Consider the following 19,707-nt stretch of genomic DNA (forward strand, 5'->3'; position numbering starts at 1 on the left):
GGCAGTGTATCAAATACTTGTTCTCCCCACTGTACCTAGTGCTCCTGGCCTGAGAGGATGGAAGTTCAACATGTAGCTAGATGTAGTAGGCTAATGTTAACTAGCTGGCCTGGCTTATCGTTGCCCATGAAAGGAAATTAGGCTAGCGAGCAATCATTTTACTGTTAGCCAGGTAGCCTAGGACAACAAAAACTAAAAGTGTGTACTGTACGACAGTCATAGACCATTTAGGCAACATGAAAGAGGAGGATGGCATTGGCGTTTCTCTACAAGTAGGGTGAGTCAACATGTTTTTTCTACTTGCACGCATGCAAGAACACACACACACACACAGACACACACATAGAAATCAGTATCATGGACAGCCACATATTTAGCTTACGTTGATGGGACTAAATCATTTTGTTTGTACCTTTTAGTTGTTACTGTATTAGACTAAGCATGGGTGATTAGATGATGTTGAAATGTTGATGTTGAAATGGTGCTGGAATAGTGGAGGCAATGCCTGTTTTCTTTGCGACTTGTGGTAACTCTCTGTTGTTCTAAATTAATAGTTGTTTAGTAGTCTGAAAATGTCAGAAACATTAACTTGCTTGACCATGCTGTAGGTCATGTAACTGTTTGTTACATGCTATATGTTTTGTGGACTTCGCCGGACAGATGTTGCTCCGGTTTTGTGATGGAACAAAGGTGTGGTTGAATTTATTGTGCCACTGTGTCTTCTTATTGTCTCGGCCTTATTATCACAAAACATAGGTTGTAATATGCCTTATATTTCATGGCTTGGCTTCACCGGTGATTTTACCCACACACCGCTACTGCAAAGTTGTACCTAATACTGTGTTAAGACATGGGAGAAATCTGTCTCCTCATGTCTCCAGTAAACACAAGTTTCCTCCTTGTTTATTTATGCTATTATAATTAAGATGAACTGTATCCATACTTTTTCAATAAATGTTGCAAAGAAAGGATGAGCAAATGCTGAAGAAAAGCTGCATTCACCCACAATTTAATTAGTATTGCTGCAAACTGCATAATTGTAAAACAATTCAGTGCACTGTAAAATGAAGCTGTACAGTATTAGATTTGATAAACCAAGAAAGCCTACATACTTAAAATGCTGCATATACATGATTTAATTAAACCTGCACCACAATAGATAACAACATTGATTTAAGGAATATCAATAAGAAATATATATTTTGGGAACTTGACCTTACGCAACAGTTGTATGCCTATTGATAGGTCTCTGGCATCTGACAAATGGGAAGTGAAGACACTTGCACATCTGTTGTTCTCACTGTCATCATCATATTTCACATCTCACATTCTTAGTTTTCCCTTCATATTATGGTAAGAACAGAACTCAAACGTGAGTGTAATGTATCTCACATCATGGTAAGAATAACTTTCATATGATAATACATTTCATGAATATAAAGTACTTGAGTACGCACATCTATTGTGTTTCTGGTGCATGGTGAGAAACAAAAGATTGATTAAAAAAATGAATAAACTGGTGATGTCCTCAAACATTAATACAAAGTTCACAATAGGGGTTAAAGGAAATATTTAAACATAGATCTGTTTGTTTTATGTCTATGTAGAACAACATAGGAAAGGTCAATAGATGTTTTTTTAATCCCCTCACAGCCTTTTAATATGGTAACCAACATCTACAATAGCTTTGTTGAGCTGTGCCACTGCCATGTACAATTGATTTGAATCCCAGCAAACAGAAGTGATTGGTTTCTATACTTTTATATTTTATCAGCAGTGAATTTTAATCTGAGACTTGTTGTGTCCTGTGGTTTAAGAGGCATGATGCAAATAAACTCATTATCATTACCCCTCTAGTAATGACACTGTCCTATTCCCGCTGTCAGAAGACAGAGTGTATATCCCTCCAGGTGTGTGTGGTGATGCTGCTGGGCCTATTGGGCTTCTTCGTGCTTGCAGCTGGAGGCTGGTACCCCAAAACCCTGCCATGTGACTTCACCCTGGACCCCGTGGTCAACGTGGACTGCACTGAGAGAGCTCCTGGAGATCCCAAAGGACATTCCCAGAAACACCACCAACCTAACCCTCACCATCAACCACATCCCTTACATCAACTCCACTTCCTTCCAGGGCCTGGAGAACATCAAGGAGATTGAGATGTGCTGCAACTTTGTGCCTATCAAGATCGGCCCCAAGGACCACATGTGCACGGAGAATGTGACCATCAAGAACAACTCCTTCAAAGACCTGAGGAATCTGAAGGCTCTGTATCTAGATGGGAATCAGGTCTCCAGCATCCCAAAGTGTCTCCCTCTGAACCTCATTCTGCTCAGTCTAGAGGTGAATCCAATATATATCATTCTGAAAAAAGAACCTCTCTGACATCACTAATGTACAGATTCTTTATTTGGGTCAAAATTGTTACTATCGTAACTCATGTAATGTTTCCTATCAAATTAAGGAGGGTGCATTTCTACAGCTTGGTAACATGACTCTGCTATCCCTCAAGTCAAATAACCTATCCTACATTCCCCAAAAATTACCAACAAGTCTCAGAGAGTTGCATCTCTATAACAACAAGATTTTCATAACTTAACCCAATTGGAGATTGTTGACCTAATCAGAAACTGCCCACGCTTTTACAATGCGCCATTTCCTTATGTTCCATGCCCTCACGATTCACAACTTCAGATGAATGAAAATGCATTTAAAACGTTGACCAAACTGAGGATACTACGTCTGCAGTAGTAACTCCCTCACCTATGTACTTATGGAGTGGTTTCAGAACTGTACAGAGCTGCAAGTACTCAACAACTTTTTAGCTAGATAGATAGTAAATGCTAACTTCCCACGAGCTCTAACCATCCTCAAATAATTGGTCCTGTCTTTTAACTTCGAGCTGCAGAGGTACCCAGCTACTAGTCTGAACCTGAATCATCATTCTCTTTCCTGAAATCCCTGAAAGTACTCCACCTCAGCGACTTTGTCTTTCAACAACTGACCCATGAAGACATCAGACCACTGATTCCTCTAAAGAACCTCGAGGTCATTGACCTGGGCACCAACTTCATCAAAATGACCAACCTCAGCATTCTAATGGAGCTCAAAAGCTTCCAAATGATCAATTTTATCTGACAATAAAATAACATCCCCTTTTTAAAGTGGTAATTCTGTTGACTTTTCTGGAGGAGAAGCCTTAAATGGCTCCCCAATGTCGGGTGCTGAGCACTACCACAATGGAGAAGTGATAGAGATTCATTATTTTAGATATGATGAGTACGCATGCAGCTACAAATACAAGGACAAGGAGACCGGGACACTGAATTCATTTGTTAATGCCCAGTGCAGCCAGTTTGGAAAAACACTGGACATCAGCAAGAATAACATATTCTTCCTTCACTCCAGATTCTTGAACCTTGCTAACGTTAGATGCCTAAATCTGTCTGGAAATGCGATGAGCCGAAGTCTAAATGGTTCTGAGTTCACTTATCTCACTAACTTAAAGTATCTTGACTTCTCATCTAACCGTCTGGACCATCTCTATTCCTCAGCATTTCAGGAACTAAGTGTAAGGACAGACGCTGGGAGACAGGAAGCAAGTACAGGGTGAGGATTTAATAATAAATAGACATGAAACAAAGCAAGAACAGCGTCTGGACGAGAAAAACAAAACAACTTCAATGCAGACACCGGGATAAAACTGAGGAACAGACAAGATATAGGGGAGGTAATTAAGCAGTGATGAAGTCCAGGTGAGTCCAATGAAGCACTGATGCGCGTAACGATGGTGACAGGTGTGCGTAATGATGGGTAGCCTGGCGCCCTCAAGCGCCAGGGAAGGGGAGCGGGAGCAGGCGTGACACTGAGAAGTTTAGTTATGTTAGACATAAGCCACAACAACCATTACTTTGAATCTGAGGGTTTGACCCATATGCTGAATTTCACCAACAATTTGACCAATCTGAAGATTTTACTCATGAACTATAATAATATTTCCACCTCCACCAACACAGAGCTGGAAAGCCCTTCTCTGGAAAGGTTAGAGTTCGAAGGTAACCGTTTAGATATGCTGTGGAGGGATGGCGATACGATATACAGTACATCAACTACTTCCGGAAACTGGTTAATCTGAGGGTCCTAGACATCTCTCACAACAACCTCAACTTCCCTCATCAGCAAGTCTTCAGAGGCCTGCCAGACAAACCTACTGAGCTCTACATCAACAACAACATACTGTAGGTTTTTAGTTGGGAGAAGCTGATCATACTTCAGTCCTAACAGGTCTTAGATCTCAGTGGTAATAGACTATCATCAGTTCCTCCAGAGCTCTCCAACTGCAAGCACAACTACCTGTCCATCATCCTCTACATCCTCCTCACATCCCTGGTGCTCAGCTCTGTCACCCTCTCCATCTCCATCCACCTCTTCCTCTGGGACGTATGGTACCTCTACCATTTCCTCCTGGCCAAGATCAAAGGCTACAGATGCCTGTCCTCGCCGAGTGTTGCCTACGACGTCTTCGTGGTGTACGACAAGAAGGACCCAGAGGTGTCTGAGTGGGTACTGAAGGAGCTGCTTGTTCAGCTGGAAGACCGCGGGGACCAGTGGTGATTTTAGTATGTAAATCTTGGTGGGGCAAACTAAAATAAAATGCATGCCAGCAAAGCCACTACACAACACAACACAACACTAAACAATACATTAATTGGACTATAAAGGTGACAAACGGTGCCCACAAACTGTTAGGGCCTACATAAAGCTGTCCCAACAGCGGAATCCCAAGGGCAGTCCCAACACCTTACCACTGTTACGCTGGCTATCAGAAGAGCCTTGTCTGGCAGTGAAACAGTTCATTCAGCCTCATTTACTGCCTTTTAAAAAAACATAGCTGATATGACTGACTTGTGGTTTCTACTGACAATTGAGATGTACAAACTATGGCATAAGGGGACGACGAGCGGATAAGAGGCAATCCGTAATTTCGATTAAGGGCCATTCTTACAGTATTCTCCCTGGCTACATGTGCACCACCAAATCAGAACAGTAGGCGAAATTATGAGGGGAAAAGGGACCAAATTATTAGGGTGAGGCACATGGGCTACTAACAGCTTACTACACAACATACACTTAGTATTACTTTCTTAGCTACAGTATACATATCTCCCTGGCATATTACATAATTTATGCAGCAGAATACAATAAATTTTTGGACTCACCTTGTTGTGCTGTGCTCACTTGAACAGGAAGGTGGCGCGGGGTCCTTCGTGGGCAAATTTTGTAATCAAACTTTGTCATCAAAGTCTGGCATTCTCTGGATGTATGGTGCTTTCAAGACAACTGAGAACTCTGAAAAAAAGAAGGTTGAATCATGAAATTAGTGATCTTCAGGTCGGAGCTCTAGAAAGAGGCCAGAGTTCCCGACTTGGAATCCTCAGTTGGATAACCGTTCAAAACATATTTTCCCAGTTGGAGCTCGTTTTTTTTCAGAGTTCCCAGTTGTCTTGAACTCACTAATGTCTGAGATTTCCCAGTTTCGAATTTTGAAAGCGGCAGAAGTCATGCTGGATTGACAGCATGGCCAATGTTGAATGTTTATCCTTTTAAACTTGGAAAAGAGACCCTTAAACCCAGACATGGACTACACATCCACTCCACTGAATAACAGGCAGTTAGCCACTGATTCCTTCCAAACCAATCATTGCTGAATTTGCGATTTCCAACTTGTTGTGTAATGTTTATGTCCAATGGCCGATGAGCACCGATACATTTTATCTATAATTTCTCTTCATAATTTCTCTACATATGACAAGGATTGAAACGGATTTGCCAGTAGATTGTCGACTTGATTCAGGATGATGACTGCTAGCTTGCTAGCTAAGATTTTGAAAGTATGATGTTGACATTATCAGTCAAATCAAAGCTACTGTAGATATAACGTGATTTGACGTCATTTTATCTATGGCCAATGACCTTGAGCCTTCTTGGATGGGCACTTCTAATGTAACTCTATGGCAGCACCCAAGGGGCTTCAATTTTCGAGCTCTCCCCGTAGATTTTGTGGTGATGTAGTGTCCCCATGAGTGACAGAACACTGAGCCAATCACGGCGCAACTAGAGAACATTACCAACCCCTACGCTCCGTTTTTTCCGCTGGCTGCCCCACCACCACAGAAAGCACTGAGCTAGGTTGAAACACCTGCATTTTGGAGCTGCCTCCTCAAGAAAGCAAAAAAAGAGAACAAGTTTGTATGTAGCTTTATTTATTTATTTATTTTATTGTTTTACATTGATTGCAAACTGATATGTGACACGTATTAATGCTAAAATAACATGCTAAACAGGTGGGACCATACCTTACAGCTGTGTCTGGAGGAACGAGACTGGATTCCTGGCAGCCCCCTGATCGACAACCTCTCCCAGAGCATCCACCAGAGCAAGAGGACCGTGTTCATACTGACCAACAAGTACATCAGGAGTGGGGAGCTCAAGACTGCGTTCTACGTGGCCCATCATAGGCTTATGGATGAGAGAGATGATGTGATTGTCTTGATTTTCCTGGAAAAGGCCCCCAGTCACTCAAAGTAACTGAAACTCAGGAAAAGGTTGTATAGTCGATCAGTGATGGAGTGGCACAGCAATACTTTTGGTTTAGCCTAAGGAGTGTACTGGCAACGGACAGTGAGAAACAATACAGTAATCTATTCAAGGAGACTCTTTGAAAAGGGAAAACATACAGTGATGTTGCACTGTTAAGAATCAATAGCATAGTCATTTTATGTGATTGTGTAAGCTAATGATTGTGTAAATGCTTTGATTGAAGGACAGTTCTGATGTACACATTAAATGTAATTGTGTTTAATGACAATATATGGATAAGAACTTGGTACAACTTTAATACTGACTGATTATGTTTACTCTATTTACATATTTTGACATATAATGTCTCAAGTAGTGTTACCAGATTAACAAATTAATAAAATAATAATAATTCACAAAAAAGTAAAACAGTATTCAAATAAATGCCTTCAGAAAGAGGGAAGCAAATCAGGTGAGAACTTATAATAACCCAAATAATATGTGCCACTGCACCCAGAGTCAACCTGTTTGAGGGAACCAAACAACTTGCTGAACACATTTGGCTCACTGTAGCAGCAAGGGGAATTTGAGTTGCACTTCACTTGTGATTGAGTAGAGAAGAGTTGAGTCATTACATACGGGAACAAAGCGATGCATAAAAGCACCCTGACAGACAGCTATTTGCAGTTTCATTAAACTTCCTTTTTTTGCTTACTTCCAACTAAATCTGGACAACAACAAGGCACTACTTATTTGATAGGATTTCCAAATCTCACAAGGGATCAACAGTAAATAATATGGTACGTTTGATTAATTTCAGTTATTAGTATTGAAGATGGTCACCAAGACTTTGTAGGATGTGCTTTTCTCAAGTGGCAAAATGTATAATGAATCATGTGACAAAATTACAATTTATAGGGGAAGTAGAATTCAGTCTAACATCCATTATACTGAATTGTTACATTCACAAATGCTTCTTCTAGGCAAACATATAGTGGATAACTACTATCCTGAAATTAGTACACAAAGCTATTTGGGCATTGCATTTTGGAGAAAAACTATGTGGGTGGAGACATCTTCCCATTCTAAATCAACTACTATGGTAGCTTAATGACTTTAATTGGTACTATTATGATAACATTGTGCCACCAGTAGGCGTAGTAACACCAATTAGCAATTTTTGGTAAATTAGGATTTTCTGAAATGAAGGCCACAAATGCTCAAATCTAAGGTCATCAAACCTTTAAAACATTATTTACTAAAGTGATATGATTATCTAATTTTGCTCACAATGTTATTTGCCTTAATTTAAATTGACTAACACCAACTGACACTTTGGATTTATTAATTTGGCAAAAAGGCACATGTTTATATGGCATTAAATCTGCAGATTTAATCTGCAGCCATTTCCAAAGCCTCCAACAGTGTCTCCCACTACCGCAAGTCAACATTTGCACAAGATCTCCTTGAAGGGGAGAATCATCTGCAACCAGCCACTGTCACAAGATGGAACTCTCAACTGAAAATGATTAGCTCATTTTTCAATGGGGATGAAGAACAGCTTGACACACTGCCTGTCACCAAGCTTTCCATGCACAATAAGTATGTCCGCACTGATGCTGTGGATATTCTAACCCCGTTTGAGGTTGCCACAGATTGCGTGCAAGGATCATCGTCACACACAGCTACAGTGGGGAAAAAAAGCATTTAGTCAGCCACCAATTGTGCAAGTTCTCCCACTTAAAAAGATGAGAGAGGCCTGTAATTTTCATCATAGGTACACGTCAACTATGACAGACAAAATGAGGGAAAAAATATCCAGAAAATCACATTGGACGATTTTTAATGAATTTATTTGCAAATTATGGTGGAAAATATGTATTTGGTCAATAACAAAAGTTTCTCAATACTTTGTTATATACCCTTTGTTGGCAATGACACAGGTCAAACGTTTTCTGTAAGTCTTCACAAGGTTTTCACACACTGTTGCTGGTATTTTGGCCCATTCCTCCATGCAGATCTCCTCTAGAGCAGTGATGTTTTGGGGCTGTCGCTGGGCATCACAGACTTTCAACTCCCTCCAAAGATTTTCTATGGGGTTGAGATCTGGAGACTGGCTAGGCCACTCCAGGACCTTGAAATGCTTCTTATGAAGCCACTCCTTTGTTGCCCGGGCGGTGTGTTTGGGATCATTGTCATGCTGAAAGACCCAGCCACATTTCATCTTCAATGCCCTTGCTGATGGAAGGAGGTTTTCACTCAAAATCTCACGATACATGGCCCCATTCATTCTTTCCTTTACACGGATCAGTCGTCCTGGTCCCTTTGCAGAAAAACAGCCCCAAAGCATGATGTTTCCACCCCCTTGCTTCACAGTAGGTATGGTGTTCTTTGGATGCAACTCAGCATTCTTTGTCCTCCAAACATGACGAGTTGAGTTTTTACCAAAAAGTTATATTTTGGTTTCATCTGACCATATGACATTCTCCCAATCCTCTTCTGGATCATCCAAATGCACTCTAGCAAACTTCAGACGGGCCTGGACATGTACTGGCTTAAGCAGGGGGACACGTCTGGCACTGCAGGATTTGAGTCCCTGGCGGCGTAGTGTGTTACTGATGGTAGGCTTTGTTACTTTGGTCCCAGCTCTCTGCAGGTCATTCACTAGGTCCCCCCGTGTGGTTCTGGGATTTTTGCTCACCGTTCTTGTGATAATTTTGACCCCACGGGGTGAGATCTTGCGTGGAGCCCCAGATCGAGGGAGATTATCAGTGGTCTTGTATGTCTTCCATTTCCTAATAATTGCTCCCACAGTTTTCTTCAAACCAAGCTGCTTACCTATTGCAGATTCAGTCTTCCCAGCCTGGTGCAGGTCTACAATTTTGTTTCTGGTGTCCTTTGACAGCTCTTTGGTCTTGGCCATAGTGGAGTTTGGAGTGTGACTGTTTGAGGTTGTGGACAGGTGTCTTTTATACTGATAACAAGTTTAAACAGGTGCCATTAATACAGGTAACGAGTGGAGGACAGAGGAGCCTCTTAAAGAAGAAGTTACAGGTCTGTGAGAGCCAGAAATCTTGCTTGTTTGTAGGTGACCAAATACTTGTTTTCCACCATAATTTGCAAATAAATTCATAAAAAATCCTACAATGTGATTTTCTGGAGAAAAAAAGTTCTCTATTTGTCTGTCATAGTTGACGTGTACCTATGATGAAAATGACAGGCCTCTCTCATCTTTTTAAGTGGGAGAACTTGCACAATTGGTGGCTGACTAAATACTTTTTTCCCCCACTGTACATCATTCCATGCATCAGAGGAATTACTAAACATCTAACTAATTGCTCCACAATGGAAAGCTTGTCAAAAACCTGAAACAAGCAGTTGACAAGCGCCTGACTGTTTATGAGCAGAAGAAACCATACCAGATTGTCTTAGTCTTGGATACACACTTTAACTGGCATAGTGCAATGCCACTGAGAAGGCTGCCCTTACTGAAGACATCAATGGTCTTGCCAAAAAGTTCAACAGCACTATACAGGATGTCCCACACGGTGAGCCACCACCACCAGTGAAGAAAAGTCGATTGGACACACTGTTTAATTTCATGGAACAACCAAGCATGGCTGCATGTACTCCAAACCTCATCCCCCCATATCTTCCACCAACTACTGATCCTCTGAAATTCAGGAATACACACAGTCAAACATACCCAACACTGAGCAGAGTTGCTGCTGAGTACCTACATATCCCAGCATCCTCTGCAGCTGTGGAGTTGCTTTTCAGCATTAGAGGGCATATCTTCAGACCAGATCACTGCTCAATGTCCAACTAGCTTTTTGAAACCCTGATGTTTTTTAAATGTAACATGGCATCTTGTCTTCTTTCATAAATCACCAATGTAATGTATGGGCTGCATATTGTGATAGAAAAATGAAATAAGACTTATAGATGTTAAGTTGTTTGTTATTTCAAATGTAACTACTAAGTACAATACATTCACAACTATTTTCATATGCATCCAAATAATTCAAATATTTTTGGGAAAATACTGTCTTTCAAATATGTCTAATGATATGTATTTGAATACATTATAAATACATGCCAATACTTTCCAAATTGTATTGTCAAATACATTTCAAAATTCAAGTACTTGTTTTTTTAAATAATGGTTATCTAAATAGTTGTTTTGAAATGTATTGAAAAGTAATTGAAATACCTGAAATAGTATTTGAACCCAGGTCTGCATCATAATCGTATTTTATTTTATTTTAATAGCCCTCTTTGTTTTTATTGATCCATACAATATATTGTTCACAATATTTTGTTCACTGTCTAGCAATAAAAAATAATAGATAGATATCTCCAAATCCCCAAAACATGCCACTACACCTCTACACATCACCAGTGGGACAATCCAATTTGCTAGCCCCCAGTAGTTTCTACAATGCATACACATGTATCTGTTGCAATATAAAGGACTTACAACAGAATGACCTTATTGCAATAGAGTGGCCATAAAATGTGAGAGTGTAGGTCTACTCCACACAAATGGTTAAAGTCAATAAGTAAGTAGTCAGTTATTATATTTCCATACTCACAAGTTTCTACTGTTTGCTTACAGGATGCTACCACCTGCTGGTTACAGTTGGCACCATTGTTCCTATGTCACTTTCTGGTACCTACCTCATGTACATGGATGCCACGGCAGTTTCCATGTGACGTTACGGTCAATACTACCAATACCACGGATGACATCATCTTTAATTGTGAGGAGCGTCGACTGAAAAAGGTACCTGTTGGCATCACCAGGAATGTGACCGTGCTGGACCTATCAGAAAACAACATCAAAAATGTATCTCTTGATGCATTTTCTAATCTGGAGAACCTGACCCTTCTCAATCTCAACTGTGTCAACAAAAAAGGTGAAACACACATAGCTGAAGGTGCCTTCAAAAATCTGACAAACCTGCAGGACCTAAGGCTTAATGACAATGGCCTCATCAACATTCCTCAAAATCTCCCACTCATTCTGGATAAACTCATGCTGGACAATAACAAGATCAATTTCTCAAATATGAGCAACCTCGCCGGTATACAACATGTGAAGGAGCTGTACTTATCCAAAAATTGCTATTACTGGAATCCCTGTGAGACTGACTTTACTATTGGAAACGGCACCTTCTCAGTATTGACTAACTTGAAGGTTTTGATGTTGGCCTATAATAATTTAACTCAAGTTCCAAAAGGACTGCCAAGCTCTATACAAGTATTACACCTTGATTCAAACAAGATACAGCAAATTGCTGAGGATGATTTCCTTGGACTAACCCATCTAAAAATCCTGGAATTACAGGGAAACTGTCCAAGATGCTCCAATGCTCCATATCCTTGTGTTCCCTGTCCTAATGATTCTCTGGATATTCATCCTCATGCATTTCATGGTCTTACACAGTTACAGACACTGCACCTAGCAGGCAACTCACTTCGTTTCATCAATAACTCCTGGTTTGAGAGCTTGAACAATCTTACACATCTGTTCCTGTCTTATAATTACTTAGCAAATACAATCACCAATGGAACATTTTTTAGCTATCTTCCAAAGCTAGAAAAGATTGATTTGTCATTTAATTATGATTTGCTTGCCTACCCTGAAACGCTACAGCTTTCAAAAAACTTTTCACAATTGGTGTCTCTTACAACATTACATATAATGGGTTTTGTTTTTAGGGAAATTCATTCAGAAACACTCAGACCGCTTTATGAACTAAGAAATCTTTCAGTGTTGAACATCGGAACTAACTTTATTGTTCGCTCTGATTCCCACATATTCAGCAAATTCTCAAACTCAAGTCTCAAAGTCATATATCTTGCAGAAAACAGGCTTTATCCACTTTCAGTGAATGAGTCCCCAGGTTGTGGCATAGGAAGCAACTTAAATTCAGTGTTGTACACATCGCCACTAACTGGATATTATTCCAATTCAAGGGACTTTTCTTACGGATTAAATCACAACCTTGTGAAGCCAGAATGCTTTATCTCTGGTCGAGTGCTGGTCCTTAGTTCAAATAATATATTTTTCATTTCTCCAAAGCAATTTGAGGGCTATGGTGACATTGCATGTCTAAACTTATCAAGAAATGGATTTTCAGCAGCATTGAATGGAACAGAGTTCACCTCATTACCAGACCTAAAATATCTGGACCTGTCCTTTAACAAGATTGACCTGGCTTATGACAACGCCTTCAAGGAATTAAAGAAACTCGAAATATTAGACCTAAGCTACAACAGCCACTATTTTGAAGTGTCTGGTGTGACACATAATTTGAATTTTTTGAAAAATCTACCGACTTTGAAAGTATTGAATATGTCACACAATAACATTTTTACATTAACCACTAAGCAGATGATAAGCACATCTTTAAAAGAGCTTCAATTTCAACACAATTTGTTGGCAACATTATGGAAAGAGGGGGATGACTCATACAACAGCCTTTTTAAAAACCTGATGAATTTGACCTATCTGGATATATCATTTAACAGCATTGAGAAGATCCCATCAAAAGTCTATGAAAACATACCATATACCCTTCAAAAACTATGTATTAGTCATAATACACTCAACCATTTCGATTGGGATAAACTGGCTAATTTCCAACAACTGAATGTCCTGGATCTAAGCTACAATTCTTTATTTCATGTGTCAGCAAATCTCTCAAACTTCACAGATACACTTCAGATGCTTGACTTGAGCCACAATCAGATTTCTCAACTCTCTGGTGGATTTCTTAGGGGTGCTCAAAGCCTTCAGATACTTGACCTCAGCTACAACCAACTGACTATCATCAACGAGACCACCTTCCTATCGGGCCCTGAAAACTACATGAAAACCATGTCCTTGCAAGGTAATCCATTCCAGTGTACCTGTGATTTACTAGAGTTCATCCTGTGGATTGAAGAGAACAACGACGTGGAGATCCCCAGACTGGCCAGTGAGGTGACCTGCAACATGCCAGCCAAAACAAGAGGCCAACCAGTGATACTGTTTGACATTAAAGAATGCGTCAAGGACAACATAGCTTTCCTGATTTACTCCCTCTCCACTTCCTTGATCATGTTCACTGTGGTCATCACTATGGCAGCACATATGTTTTATTGGGATGCCTCCTATATTCTATACTATCTGAAGGCAAAGCTGAAGGGCTACCATTCCTTGAGTTCAACAACAACAGACAATCTCTATGATGCCTTTGTTACCTACGACACCAGAGACCCGTTTGTGTCAGACTGGGTGCTGAACCACTTGCGGGTGCAGCTGGAAGAGAGGGGGGAGAGACACCTGCCTCTCTGTCTGGAGGAGCGAGACTGGGCCCCCGGGGTCCCCCTGATAGACAACCTCTTCCAGAGCATCCAACAGAGCCGCAAGACCGTCTTTGTGCTGACCGAGGCTTACGTCAGGACTGGGACCTTCAGGATGGCTGTGTACCTGGCCCACCAGAGGTTGCTGGATGAGAACATGGATGTGATTGTGTTGATTCTCCTGGAACCCGTGCTGCAGCACTCTCACTTCCTCCTTCTGCGGCGGCGTCTGTGTGGGAGGAGTGTTCTAGAGTGGCCCCAGACTGCAGCTGCAGAGACCTGGTTCTGGCAGTACCTAAGGAACGCGGTCAGGTTAGACAACCAGTTGATGTACAACAAGATCTACTCCAGGTACTTCACCAACAAGTAGAGCACAGTCCAGACCAGAGACTCAAGAGGAAAGTATCTTTCTCACACAAATAGACTGAGCAGTTTCACACACAAACTGCGATACCTTTTACAAGCTCTGACTCTGACTATATCAGTGTGTCTAACTCTGCACTGAACAATATGGATGGTACTGTACATCTGAAATCAACAATATGTAAATCATTGTGCTATTCATTGTTCTAATGCCAAACACTATGGCCACCAGCACTAACTGTGCATTATAGTTGTGGTTCAGTTTTTCAGTTTCCAGTGTTATGCTGTCTATTGGTAGTAGATGGTTGTAATGAAATATAACTGTATTTTTCTGTTTGTTTTTGTCAATATGATTTTTTTAAATCATTACTTGGAGCAGTCAGTCTATGGACATATGTCTTTACATGATAACAGGAAGTGAACTAGTCCTAAGTTCCTGTTTCTTTAGGCTCAGATGGGGATGTGAATCTGTGGCTATGGTGCTAGCCTGTCAGTGGCACTTCTTTCTTTCTTTATTTTACTTAGAAAACTATAGCCTGCAGTGATTTAATTGAACCGGTATTGTTACAACACACTATTTTATTATATTTATCATCATTTCAAAAGATCACAATTTCAAAACATTGTTTAGGGAATCTCTTGTAAATGTAGACTGATACAATACATTGAACTATACAGTCACATCATCAAGGTGCCTTATGATCATTGAAAATGCATTATCTAAATGTAATCAATGACTTTGGGATCTGTAGCATTTTACGGTTGCATAGCCTACAAACAGGCAGGTCTATGTTTCTAATGCAACCCAATAAAGCCAGCGTTACCACCTGATGTAATACTGTGTAAATCCACAGGATGTCATCATTGAGACAATCAGGAAGAGTTACTTAGGCGGTGACCGTGGACTGGTTTGGGTTGGCAGCGCAATGCTCTAATATCAAATCAGATTAAAACAAATTGTCCAATACGTTAAACCAATAAAAGCATAACTATTATTTATGCTTGCTCGCTTGTAAAGATTGATGTAATATATATATATATATATTTTTTCAAACCAAGATGAGCTCGAGAGTGAAGGGACGTGACGTCATGTTCAACATTTGCATATTCCAGAGTATAATAGACCTTGCTTGACCTACGCGCCTTCATTCGTTCTTTGCGCCATCGGGATTGAGACGAGTCAGTAGCCAGTATAACTCAGGTGAGTGCGCAAACACATTATCTATTGTCATAAGGCTTGCATAGCCTGTTTTTCTGAGTTACTTTACAGCACTGCAATATGTTACTCTGATGTTAAGCTAGGCTACAAAGGGTCGAACCGCTGCAATGGGGCATAAAACCCTAATGCAATAAAGGATGCAACTTGTGTTTTTATATGTTGATAAAGCCTTTTTCAATGGCATGTTGTATACATTTAAATGGGTAACCCAGTAGTCTCAGGCAAGATGCTGAACCTACTCTCTTTGAGTGTAGTTGGAACGTAGGCCTATCATGTCAATATGTAGCGTGGATGTAATGTCTACTCGTCAAATACTGCGTAACATATAATGGGGTTTAGGCAGTGCTACAATGCCAATATGACAGCGAAGTTGCAAATGTTTGAAAGGTTGACTCCACTTCTGCTTCAACCTGTGTTTTGAGATTCTGCGAAGCAGGGCGGTGGTTCTTCTGCCTCAGCCTGCCTGCAGTCGGCTCGCACAGAATGGCACAATTATTTTCTCTAGTCTTATCGCCGATAATGAGAACACGTGCTCTTGGAATAAACGCCTTAATACAATTTGCGTTTACTTTTATAAAAGCAATACTGGACTTTTATGTGGAATGCTTGCCCTGACATTTCATCCCCATGTGCTGTAGTTGATTTCTCGTTCGGTCTGCTTTTGAAGGGGTTTGTTAGAATAGATCGGCCTATTAAGAGTAGCATATGATGGAAGCTATGCAAAAAAAGATGTTAAAGGCCTGGTTTCATATGTACCTATCTGGAATAAATCACTTTGCTGCTTTTTCATTCACATTGAAAACGATTTGTTTTATCTTTGACCAGATCCTCTGCAAACATGTCTGACAAGCCAGATCTCGCTGAAGTCTCCAACTTCGACAAGACAAAGTTGAAGAAGACTGAGACGCAAGAGAAAAACCCCTTGCCCACCAAAGAAAGTAAGATTGGTTCATTCTACTTAATGGCACTTATCATTTGTGAAATTGTGTTTACCTTACTAACAAATTGCCCAGTTATACACTTCTGCATACAGACACTAAAACAACTTTTCCCTTCATTGCAGCCATCGAACAGGAGAAGCAAGCAACAGCATGAAGCCCAAGCCTCTGCTATGCACTGTACATTCCACAAGCATTGCCTTTTTCACCTCTTAGCTCTATAACTGTGTAACCCAAAACCTAAGTTGCATTGTGATTGGACAAAAGCAATGACTGTACAGCCCCCTCCCCAGAACCCCTCCCTCTTATTTTTTTTACTTCAAGTCTGAAAGAAAACTACTGACTGGCAGTCTTTGACTAGGAAGATGTGTCTACTCACTTCAGTGCTCTGTCACCTGTCCCTGACTTCCAGCCACTTGTGGTTGTGAAGGGAAGAGGAAGGGTGTGATGGATCAGCCCAACCCGGGGACCCACACTTCTGACGTGTAGTTCAGCTTCTGGCAACCTGTGAAATGCTTTCAAATCAAGCAGTGTTTTTGTTTTACTTGTTCAAGTTGTTTTGTATAAGTTCAATTCTTGGAATGCACAAATTTGTTTTGATATGCAAATAAAAAATAAAACAGTTTTTTGGTGACGTAGGTTATTTTCATACATTTTGAATACGCTTAAACTAGTTTCCAGTCTGAAGTTGTGTCTCATAAATTTGTTTTGTACAACTCTGCACATTAGTCAAGAGTGTCTAGACCATGTAAATTGGGGATATCATTTTGGAATACTGGAATCTCGTTGCATCAAAAGGCTGAGTAATCACAACAGCCAGAATCCAAGCAATGTTTTGCCTAGCTGTTGTGGATTGACTGGTGGGCTTTAGCGCACTACGATGAGCAGACATTGCCTGTGCTGGCACAGTGCACCTGCCAACTGACCTAGAAAAGCACCCATGGCAATCATTACTGCAAATGGCCGGTCTGCCCACGCAAAACAATGCACCCTTTGGCGTTGGAGTACACCAGAAATCTTCTGCCTCCAGTCCATCTGTTGGGCTGGAATTGGGACATGTTAACTTGTAAAGTTTTGAAGTACTGGATGTTTCCATTGAATACAAGTCCCTTATTGACCTCGTATACCAGGTCAAATCATGTTTAGTATAGGGCACTTTCCGATGTCACAACTCCCCATGGGAGATTAAATGTACTGTACAAAACAGTGTAAATGTGTATAGCCATATCTGCATTTATGGGAATTTTGACTAATCAACTCAGGCAGACTACAAGCTGTTGTAATGTTGTCCTTAAAGACAGTCTGCCCTCATCAAGCTCTTATCTCATTAAACCACCCCCACCATGATTCAGGCCAGAAGTGCATGTCATGCTCTGACCTGGGCGTATGGTGGAGTTCATATCCTCTTTGGATAAGTCAGGAACATCCTGAGCCCCCCCCCCCCCCCCCCCCCCCCACAGCGTCTCAGCACAGTGGCATAACACATCACAGTAAAACCCAACACAGATTGGCTCAGCCCAGGGAAGCTATAGCCTCTGCCCCAGATTGCTCTAGCCCATCTTAGTCAAGTCCAGTCCAGTATAGAGTCCATCCCAGATCAGCCCTGTACAGGACATCTTCCTTCCTCTCAGCTGCACCGGGCCATTGTTCACTCAGTTCAGAAGAACAGGAGCCCCCACTCTGCCTCCAGCTGTGATGCAGCTATTTCAGACAGCCAGCTGACGTAGACACAATGAAAGGCTCCCCCTCCGCTGTCATAGCGTCCTCCTACTACCTTGGGCAAGACTACTGTCTCAGTGTGGAGGAGGGAATGCAGTCTTCCCATGCAAGCTATCCCACACCCACCACACATACAGATTCTGGTGTGAGATATGAGTAGCCTGATAAAATACAGCACCAGAAAGATGGGTGCTGTTGACTTACAGTGTTGTCAAATACACTGAACAAAAACTACAACGCAACAGGTAAAGTGTTGGTTCCATGTTTCATGAGCTGAAATTAAACATCCCCGAAATGTTCCATACGCACAAAAAGCTTTTCTTACAAATGTGTACAAATTTGCTTAGATCGCTGTTAGCGAGCATTTCTCCTTTGCCAAGATAATCCATCCACCTGACATGTGTGGCATATGAAGAAGCTATTTAAAAAAAGCATGATCATTACACAGGTGCACCTTGTGCTGGGGACAATAAAAGGCCACTCTAAAATGTGCATTTTGTCACACAACAACAATGCCACAGATGTCTCAAGTTTTGAGGCAGCATGCAATTGGCATGCTGACTGCATGAATGTCCACCAGAGTTGTTGCCAGAGAATTTAATGTTAATCTCTACCAGAATTTGGCAGTACGTCCAACCGGCCTCACAACCGCAGACCACGTGTAACCACGTCAGCCCAGGACCTCCATATCCGGCTTCTTCACCTGCGGGATTGTCTGAGACCAGCCACCCAGACAGCTGATGAAACTGTGGGTTTGCACAACCAAAGAATTTCAGCACAAACTGTCAGAAACCGTCTCAGGGAAACTCATCTGCATGCTCGTCGTCCTCACCAGGGCCTTGACCTGACTGCAGTTCGGCGTCGTAACCGACTTCAGTGGACAAATGCTCACCTTCGATGGCCACTGGCACACTGGAGAAATCTGTTCTTCACTAATTAATCCCAGTTTCAACTGTACTGGGCAGATAGTAGACGTTTGGGTGAGCAGTTTGCTGATGTCAACGTTGTGAACAGAGTGCCCCATGGTGGCGGTGGGGTTATGGTATGGGCAGGCATAAACTATGGACAACGAACACAATTACATTTTATTGATGGCAATTTGAATGCACATATATACTGTGATGAGATCCTGAGGCCCATTGTCATGCCATTCATCCGCCGCCATCTCCTCACGTTTCAGCATGATAACGCACAGCCCCATGTTGCAAGAATCTGTACACAAATCCTGGAACCTGAACATTTCCCAGTTATTCCATGGCCTGCATACTCACCAGACATGTCACCCATTGAGCATGTTTGAAATGCTCTGGATCGATGTGTACGACAGCGTGTTCCAGTTCCTGCCAATATCCAGCAACTTCGCACAGCCATTGAAGAGGAGTGGGGCAACATTCCACAGGCCATAATCAACAGCCTGCTCAACTCTATGCAAAGGAGATGTCATGCGGCATAAGGCAAATTATGGTCACACCAGATATTGACTGGTTTTCTGATACACACCCCTACCTTTAAAAAAAAAGATATCTGTGACCAACAGAT

The 19,707-nt window shown here is 41.3% G+C and overlaps 2 protein-coding genes and 2 pseudogenes across 4 annotated transcripts; all 4 read left to right on the forward strand.

Annotated features, from left to right (window-relative positions):
• Positions 1 to 1,859: 1,859 nt before the first annotated feature.
• LOC311129338 (toll-like receptor 7) lies at positions 1,860 to 2,748 on the forward strand (annotated as a pseudogene). Its single transcript has one exon. The product of its transcript is annotated as a toll-like receptor 7 (transcript).
• A 1,228-nt stretch (positions 2,749 to 3,976) lies between these two features.
• On the forward strand, positions 3,977 to 6,719 carry LOC311129339 (toll-like receptor 7; annotated as a pseudogene). Its single transcript has 3 exons — positions 3,977 to 4,052; positions 4,325 to 4,604; positions 6,342 to 6,719. The product of its transcript is annotated as a toll-like receptor 7 (transcript).
• Positions 6,720 to 7,311: 592 nt separating this feature from the next.
• Positions 7,312 to 14,418, forward strand: tlr8a (toll-like receptor 8a). Its single transcript, XM_084162723.1, has 2 exons — positions 7,312 to 7,376; positions 11,195 to 14,418. The coding sequence occupies exons 1-2, from the start codon at positions 7,374 to 7,376 to the stop codon at positions 14,297 to 14,299; spliced, it is 3,108 nt and encodes a 1,035-aa protein (XP_084018849.1). The 5' UTR covers positions 7,312 to 7,373; the 3' UTR covers positions 14,300 to 14,418.
• Positions 14,419 to 15,410: 992 nt separating this feature from the next.
• Positions 15,411 to 17,074, forward strand: tmsb4x (thymosin beta 4 X-linked). Its single transcript, XM_084162130.1, has 3 exons — positions 15,411 to 15,493; positions 16,337 to 16,449; positions 16,575 to 17,074. Exons 2-3 carry the CDS (start codon positions 16,350 to 16,352, stop codon positions 16,604 to 16,606), a joined length of 132 nt encoding a protein of 43 aa, XP_084018256.1. The 5' UTR covers positions 15,411 to 15,493; positions 16,337 to 16,349; the 3' UTR covers positions 16,607 to 17,074.
• Positions 17,075 to 19,707: the final 2,633 nt, after the last annotated feature.

Source organism: Coregonus lavaretus (genome assembly GCF_964263955.1).
Source record: "Coregonus lavaretus genome assembly, chromosome: 5".
Classification (NCBI taxonomy): domain Eukaryota; kingdom Metazoa; phylum Chordata; class Actinopteri; order Salmoniformes; family Salmonidae; genus Coregonus; species Coregonus lavaretus.

Excerpts from the sequence above, each read along its gene's own strand:
- tmsb4x (XM_084162130.1), top strand. The coding sequence starts at position 16,350 with ATGTCTGACAAGCCAGATCTCGCTGAAGTCTCCAACTTCGACAAGACA. Across the intron at positions 16,450-16,574 it reads CCCCTTGCCCACCAAAGAAA|CCATCGAACAGGAGAAGCAA; the intron begins GTAAGATTGGTT and ends CCTTCATTGCAG.